The sequence below is a fragment of the Mytilus edulis genome, chromosome 6, assembly GCF_963676685.1.
Source record: "Mytilus edulis chromosome 6, xbMytEdul2.2, whole genome shotgun sequence".
Taxonomy (NCBI): Eukaryota; Metazoa; Mollusca; class Bivalvia; order Mytilida; family Mytilidae; genus Mytilus; species Mytilus edulis.
In genome coordinates, this window is record NC_092349.1 from 33225028 (window position 1) to 33234007 (window position 8980).

An 8980-nucleotide genomic window follows, 5' to 3' on the forward strand; every position below is an offset into this window, starting at 1 on the left:
AAGTTACCACTAAGTTTAAAGGTTCAATGCAGACGCGGTGCCATATTGAAATAGTTGATTAATGAATAGGCCATTGAAACATGGAAATACATCTAAATGTTTGATGACGATTCTCAGAATCTGATTGATGTTATTTTTTTGTTGAGGCGATAACGTTCAATCAATTAAAATCTAATGGTCAACGAATTAAAAATTGCACTTGCACCACATATATAGTTAACTTATCTATTACTGATAATATCTGCGAAAAGTTATAGACAAACATGTACAGCATACAATCATTTCATACACCAAGTATAGTTCTACTGCTTAAATTGTCCCCGAAGCAGACCTTTCCATAAAACTTAACGTTGTCAAATGTACCATTAAAATGCGGACGGTCAAACAAAGCCTGCCATACAAAAATGTACTCTTCACAATCTTTCATTACACCAAATATAGTTGTTAATAGCGAAACGGACTTTCACACAAATTTTCATTGACCAATTGACAATCAACATAAGGACATGGTCAGTTGAAACCAATCTAATAACAAGTGTGAGCTTTCTAACAAGCTGTATACTGCTTCGCTCTATCTAATCTAAGGTAATGTGTGTGCGTGTGGTTGCTGATTTAGTAAACATGGTAAAGAAATGATGTAATTTTTAGATATTGATAGATATACAATGCATCTACTTTCAGGGTGTGCGTTATTCACCCATGTTTTTTTTTAAATTTTGTTCACTTTCCTTGTTGAAAAGTAAAACATTTAAAAATATACTACATTTTTGAAAACTCTGGAGGTGTACCTCTCTGGATATGTGCATTGATTGGTCGGAGATTTAATTACAGATAATGTATTTTTGTAAATATTTTACAGGGACATTGTTGCATGTTGCAGATTAATAAAGCAAATAAATAATTAATAATTGATATTTCAATATTGAATTTGGTATGCAATATACGTGTATGCATAATAAAACAAACATGTATTAATGACAGTTGATCGGAACTGAAATACACAATGTTAATTTTCCGGCATTTGATATGTCTTATTCTGAGTCCGTAATTCTTTATCTTATTTAACATAATAGCTGTTGTCGCATCATGAAGCAACCAATCAGAATCTATATGTGATAAGTAATTATTTCAAGATGACGTATTTGTCGACTGAAACTAATAGCTCCGCACTGTGATGCGACGTAAACATACAGACCTCTGATTTCGTTATACTCATATGACTTCGACGCAAATCACAATGATCGATATTTTAATTACATTGAGATAAACCTGTCAGTTAGATATGTACATTTTTCAACAATTTTGTGAACCCAATGAAATTAACCTACCACATAAATTCTCGGAGATACGGATTTGACAATGAAAACTTAACCTGATTACAGCAACAATAAATAAGGCCGAGGTCAGGTGAACATGGCGAACCTTATCTGACTGATACGTACAACTGTGAAGAATCCCATTAATCAAATACATTTTGTATTGGTATTTTAACAATCATGATAAGAGATCCATTGACAAAAACAAAACTTTTCCAGTAGTTTAAGCAGGCGCCAAACCGTACAAAAAACTGCAAAGACTGTGGATATATTAAAGACGGAAACTCGTAACAACAAGGTACTAAGAATACTGGAAATTATTTTTTCCTGCGACAATTTAAGTGCCTATGCTTTGTCAGCTAGGACCACCACCGGATGTGGGATCGTCTCGCTGTGAAGAACCCCATTGGTTGCCTGTACCTGTTTTATGCTCCTTTGTTTGGTTGTTGTCTCTTTGACACATTCCCTATGTCCATTTTCAATTGTACAAGATATGAATTAACAGAATTTTCTCCAAAACGACACATAAATGACTATACAAACAGTTTATACCGCCATCGTCGACGCCGACTGATTGTAATTCCAATGTCTAGCGTTCTGCGAGATAAATAGATGTTCTTATATTATAATTTCAGTTCTGGTGCCAATCTTGGTGGCGAGGCTTTTTGCTGTAACTTTTGAAGGGAGTGCTTCAAATACCATCCCTGTCAGGCTTGATAGCATCCACTAATGGTATCGGAAAACAAGGTTAAAATGAGAAAACATTTACACACGGTTTGACGGAAAATCTTACCATTGGTTTCAATGAAGCACTAAAAACAGAAAAAAGCAAAACCAAAATAAAGTTTGCACATCTTCAAACATCATGCAAAGATATCTTGACAATTTGATTAAAGCAATTTTGTTTGATGCAGGAGGGGTTAGGAATATACCAAAAGGGAGACAATAAATATAAAATTACGTAATTTAAAAAAAATCTATTTTATTTTTATTAGACAAACATATCTTTAACTGAAATGAAACTTAAAGTTATATGCAATTGTATATCTGCATCAAGCCATTGTTATTTGTAACATAAAATTTGGTATAATTTTCATTGAACGCTATGGCGTATGGTTTTTCAATACCGTCTTTTTCTGTCAACACCACATCTCGGAATCGTCCATCTGGTAATAGTCGTTGTATTTTACTTTCATCACATACACTCAAGTATATGTGTCCTTGTGTATCAACTGCTAGACCTGAACCCGCTGACACTGCATAATGATATAAAACAGTTCCATCTACTTGAATATTACTAATCATTCCGTTTTTTCTATAAACTATGCTGTCAGTGTTTAGATTGTAGTTCAGAGAACTAACAACGTAATGTGGCAATTGATCATTTAGCGATATACTCCTGATTCTTTCCCCGTTATGTTTAAATATAATGATTTCTTTTAGTCTACCGACTACAATTATATCTGCAGTGGTGGTGATACCATAGCAATATGCACCTACTTTGATGGTTTTATCAAGTGTCAAACTTTTTGTGTTGATAAATTGTACATAATGCTGGTATGGTAATGTAATGACCGCTTGGTTTGTTCCGGTAAGTATAGAAATACCACACGGTTGACTGGGAAGGCTTAATGTGTTTATGTATTTCATGCCTTCTAGATTAATTCTATAAACATAAATTTTTGGCACACCAGAGTTACATAGGAACATTGTATCGTCTGCAGTAATAGCTAGGTCAGAAAAAATACGTTTATCGGTAAGTTGTAACTGCTCTGTTATTTCCCTTTTAAAAGTAAGTATAACTCTTTCTGGCTGAACTTGAGCTTGTTGAAGTTTGACTAGACTATACGGAACGTTAGTAGCTTCCTTACACACTGAAATCGATCCAATTGACTTAAGGTCAATATCGGCACTTTTTTCAAAACTATACAAACAGTTTATACCTGCGTACAACTGTGAAGAATCCCATTAATCAAATACATTTTGTATTGGTATTTTAACAATCATGATAAGAGATCCATTGACAAAAACAAAACTTTTCCAGTAGTTTAAGCAGGCGCCAAACCGTACAAAAAACTGCAAAGACTGTGGATATATTAAAGACGGAAACTCGTAACAACAAGGTACTAAGAATACTGGAAATTATTTTTTCCTGCGACAATTTAAGTGCCTATGCTTTGTCAGCTAGGACCACCACCGGATGTGGGATCGTCTCGCTGTGAAGAACCCCATTGGTTGCCTGTACCTGTTTTATGCTCCTTTGTTTGGTTGTTGTCTCTTTGACACATTCCCTATGTCCATTTTCAATTGTACAAGATATGAATTAACAGAATTTTCTCCAAAACGACACATAAATGACTATACAAACAGTTTATACCGCCATCGTCGACGCCGACTGATTGTAATTCCAATGTCTAGCGTTCTGCGAGATAAATAGATGTTCTTATATTATAATTTCAGTTCTGGTGCCAATCTTGGTGGCGAGGCTTTTTGCTGTAACTTTTGAAGGGAGTGCTTCAAATACCATCCCTGTCAGGCTTGATAGCATCCACTAATGGTATCGGAAAACAAGGTTAAAATGAGAAAACATTTACACACGGTTTGACGGAAAATCTTACCATTGGTTTCAATGAAGCACTAAAAACAGAAAAAAGCAAAACCAAAATAAAGTTTGCACATCTTCAAACATCATGCAAAGATATCTTGACAATTTGATTAAAGCAATTTTGTTTGATGCAGGAGGGGTTAGGAATATACCAAAAGGGAGACAATAAATATAAAATTACGTAATTTAAAAAAAATCTATTTTATTTTTATTAGACAAACATATCTTTAACTGAAATGAAACTTAAAGTTATATGCAATTGTATATCTGCATCAAGCCATTGTTATTTGTAACATAAAATTTGGTATAATTTTCATTGAACGCTATGGCGTATGGTTTTTCAATACCGTCTTTTTCTGTCAACACCACATCTCGGAATCGTCCATCTGGTAATAGTCGTTGTATTTTACTTTCATCACATACACTCAAGTATATGTGTCCTTGTGTATCAACTGCTAGACCTGAACCCGCTGACACTGCATAATGATATAAAACAGTTCCATCTACTTGAATATTACTAATCATTCCGTTTTTTCTATAAACTATGCTGTCAGTGTTTAGATTGTAGTTCAGAGAACTAACAACGTAATGTGGCAATTGATCATTTAGCGATATACTCCTGATTCTTTCCCCGTTATGTTTAAATATAATGATTTCTTTTAGTCTACCGACTACAATTATATCTGCAGTGGTGGTGATACCATAGCAATATGCACCTACTTTGATGGTTTTATCAAGTGTCAAACTTTTTGTGTTGATAAATTGTACATAATGCTGGTATGGTAATGTAATGACCGCTTGGTTTGTTCCGGTAAGTATAGAAATACCACACGGTTGACTGGGAAGGCTTAATGTGTTTATGTATTTCATGCCTTCTAGATTAATTCTATAAACATAAATTTTTGGCACACCAGAGTTACATAGGAACATTGTATCGTCTGCAGTAATAGCTAGGTCCGAAAAAATACGTTTATCGGTAAGTTGTAACTGCTCTGTTATTTCTCTTTTAAAAGTAAGTATAACTCTTTCTGGCTGAACTTGAGCTTGTTGAAGTTTGACTAGACTATACGGAACGTTAGTAGCTTCCTTACACACTGAAATCGATCCAATTGACTTAAGGTCAATATCGGCACTTTTTTCAAATTTCACATGCATCGTTTTGTATGACGTGGTCATTTCCTGAACACGCTTGACAACATTCTGAACCACTTTTCCTTGTTCTCGTAGCTTAAGGAACAGCTGGTTATTTGATCCATGATCCTTTAGAAACTCCAATTCATGTCCCCTCTCCTGCACACTATCGTGTAATTCTGAAATTTCGGTAATTTGTTTCCTTAATTCATCTAGGTTCCTTGTCTTGACATTCGAAAGATCTATCTTTATTTTTTCTTCAAAAGTGGTGATTTGTTTGATTATATTGCTTTTCCAATTCATGACCTCTTCGCATATTGCCGATTCTGATTTTTCCAATTCGCAAATATTATCGTTTCGATTCTTTTTCAAAAGCTTCAAAGTTTTTAGAATGTTTTCCCATTCACTCAATGTATCTTCAAATAACGAAGATTTCTTTATGTGTTCGGAAGCAACCTCTAGTGGTATGACATCTTTGCAGGACTGGTGTGTAGAGGGTATACATACTCTACAACATTCTGTGTCATGCTGTGGGCAGTAAAAATCTAGATGAACATCTTTATGAACCTCGCAAAATTTCGTAATAGTCGGTATTTTTAATTTTGCAATTGACGCCAAATCTATCAAATGGTGGGACTTGGTGGCTTTACATTTCTTGTGGTATTCTACGCACTCGTTACAAAGTTGTTCCTCACAATCTAAACAGAAACGTATCGCCGCTATTGATGTTCCTTCTTCTGAACAAGACTCACAGTATGATGAATTAGATGCCATCATCAAACTAGAAAAAAATCCAAGAAAAAATTATGTTTCAAACATTGAGAAAACTGAGTAATAATAGTAAGCTACGTCTTCTTCTCAATATCTAGATAATGGCGTATGGAGGTTGCAGTCAACACAATAATTAACACTCGAACATTGTATCCGCGATCGTTACACATTGGTGCCTGGGATTTTGATACTTCGTGCATGGTATTAAAATTTCCATTGTATTTTTTTTTAAAGGAATTTGTCTTTATTGTTTTCATTTTACATTATATGCATATAAATTTTTGAGGCCGTATAACGCTATGTACATATACAGATATAACATGTAATTTATGTTGGCCAACCCTTTTTTTTTACAGCTTCTCTCTTATATCTCAGAAAAGACTTCAAAATGTTATAAATATTATTGCCCTTTAAATTTGTATACAGGTTGTAAAAAGACAAAACTTTTTTTTATAAAAAAAAATGATATTTTAGTGAAAAAATGAATTCTGTATGTTGATGAATTTAGTTCTTAAAGGTATCAGGATTATAATTTAGTACGCCAGACGCGCGTTTCGTCTACATAAGACTCATCAGTGACGCTCATATAAAGCCAAACAAGTTTAGAAATAATTAAGTATTTGATGTTATGACTGATTCAGCCTTCTGTATTAACTTACTTTTCCCAAATAATAAAAGTACGAGTGAACCAACACCTGAAGTGGTGATTGTGCGGTAGGTAAAAATGAGTGGATACCGCTAGGTATTCACAGTCATCTTGAAATTAAAGAATGTGTCGACAATAAAGACAACAACACATGTTTTTACCGCATAGTATCCTGATGATGCCTATCGATTAGGCGAAACATGTAGACCCAATAAACAGATACTATGCGGTAAGAACATGAATGTTGTTGTCTTTATTTTCCCAAATAAGTAAAAATACATGATTGTATGCTATGCATTCATACTTTTCCCTACTCCCTTACTCATGATTGTAATTAAGGCGACTTTGGTCAATTCCGAGTCTTTCTTCCTGCGCTTTTTGCACTTTTGTCCAGTGTGAATTTTTAAAAAATTCACACTAATTGATGATTTTTACGAAATTGTTAAAACATTTGTACTTTCGTTTTTGATTATTTGTCATTAGACAATGCTGTTGTCGACTCATATCTCTTTTATATATAAATATCATTACATTCAAGTGAAAATGCATCAACATGTTCAATGGTAAAATCTAAGATATTTATAATAAAACACCAAAATATAGATAGCTTGAATATAATAGACGAACTAGATCTTACCTGATAAATAGTCTGGCATTTGTTAAACTTTGTGTGTCACATGATGAATTATTGAACACATTTTCTACGGTAGCCTGACAGGTGCATAAATGTATTTTATTTCGTTTGAAATAGGGTTTTTCCCGTTTGCTATTTGTAGTATTATTTATAGATGGGAACTAGTATAACTAGTTCGGAGACTGGTTTTGTAACAGTATGTACTATTTATAAGTTTGATGTTAGGTGCAGGAGGCACGAGGGAAGCTTTGGCGGATTTTATGGGTGGGGTTTAAAGGTACTATATAAAGTTTGGGATTTAAATGTATTAGTATCGAAGGTGCTCGCAGTTACGTCGAATTGAAGTTGGTCACATAGGTATATGTGCAGTTGCTGCTATGTTTATTGTACGTACAGGCGTTGGAGGTATTAGCCGGGGGAGAAGAAACGATGTGAAAGAGGAGCATGTTTATATGAATGCACATGAACGGAGTTGAGTATAATGTTTATTTACATTCTAAAATCATGTCTGGAGATCGTATTATTAAGTTAAAAGCGAATATCAATATATATTTGTGTTCTTTAAAAACCTTTTTACAGGTTTATGATTTTATTTTAAAATACTACAGAATTTGGTTATATAATTCCATTCAATACCGAACCATGTGAACCATGTTGAGTTCATTAATATGATAAACAAATCAGCTTTTAATTATAGGTTAGACAATACTTGGTCATGTTTTATGAAGATTTAAGCCCAAGGCGAAGCCGAGGGCTTAAATCTTCATAAAACATGACCAAGTATTGTCTGACCAATTTAGAACATATTCACACTTTCGAGTGACCTTACAAAACTATCCTTTCCCATTGTAATATTCAAACCTGAATAAGAATTCACTTTTTATAATGAACTAAATTTAACACATAGGTAATAATCATTTCAATGGATGAAATGAAATAGCACTGACATAGTTTGTGAAGGATAAATTGTTTTTCTTCTGCTTCAGGTAAAATTTAATACTTATATCTTTAGATTTTTTTTTTATTTTAAAAAGCAACACAATGTTATATAAATCCCCTTTTTGAAATTTGATTTTTTTTATAAATATGAAACTCTCTGTATGAATATTTGAATTCAGACCATTCAACATTATATGCTTACTTTTTATTGATAAATTTCAATGTATTGTGTTTCTCCGAAAACAATCCTTTACTGTATATCAGCAGTCTGGCATTGTGTTTTTTTGATAGAAAAAGAAAATAATTCCCCCAAATGTAAGGTATATATATTAAATAAATATCATTTTATTTATCCTCACCATTTTTTTTTGTGTATTCTATATATGTGTTCCATTAGAAAATTCATGACATTTTGCAAAATTCAAAATGTTTTTATTTTAATCTTTGCTCTTTCGTCTCTAATCAGTAGGCTATTTTCCCAAGGAAAATACCTTAGGGGATTGTACACTTCGTTAGTGCAGCTATTAAGAGTTCACTTTCATAATTAACTGACAATGAAAAGTCATTCATGTATAGCATTTCATAGTGCATGGAAAACCATGTACTATGAAAATTAGAGGGCAAAAAACTGACTTTTCATTGGACGAGAAGGAGTGAGTATGTTCTAAGCATGCAACTTTTATTTAAAAGTTGGTAGATGAAATGCTCACAAAATATTACAGTGTCCACCTTTTGTAGTAAATCTGATTACTGTTCAGTACAAAGTTCAGGTAAAGAATTCGTAAGACTTGTACTAGATTTGAGACATGTAAACAACATATGTTTAAACAATAATATAGTATTACACGGCTGGTAATCTACACACGCAGAACATTTGTTTCTGCAATGAAAACCGTGAGAGGATTTTCCGGTTGTGCTTGAGTGGAGCAATTGTCACC

The 8980-nt window shown here is 33.4% G+C and overlaps 1 protein-coding gene across 1 annotated transcript; it reads right to left on the reverse strand.

Annotated features, from left to right (window-relative positions):
* Window positions 1–4121: 4121 nt before the first annotated feature.
* LOC139527542 (uncharacterized) lies at window positions 4122–7179 on the reverse strand. The gene is made up of 2 exons (XM_071323048.1): window positions 7107–7179; window positions 4122–5833 (listed from the first exon to the last, which is right to left on the reverse strand). The coding sequence occupies exon 2, from the start codon at window positions 5827–5829 to the stop codon at window positions 4171–4173; it is 1659 nt and encodes a 552-aa protein (XP_071179149.1). The 5' UTR covers window positions 5830–5833; window positions 7107–7179; the 3' UTR covers window positions 4122–4170.
* Between the last annotated feature and the right edge of the window lie 1801 nt (window positions 7180–8980).

Coding starts and splice junctions, on each gene's coding strand:
- LOC139527542 (XM_071323048.1), bottom strand. CDS start 5,829: ATGATGGCATCTAATTCATCATACTGTGAGTCTTGTTCAGAAGAAGGA.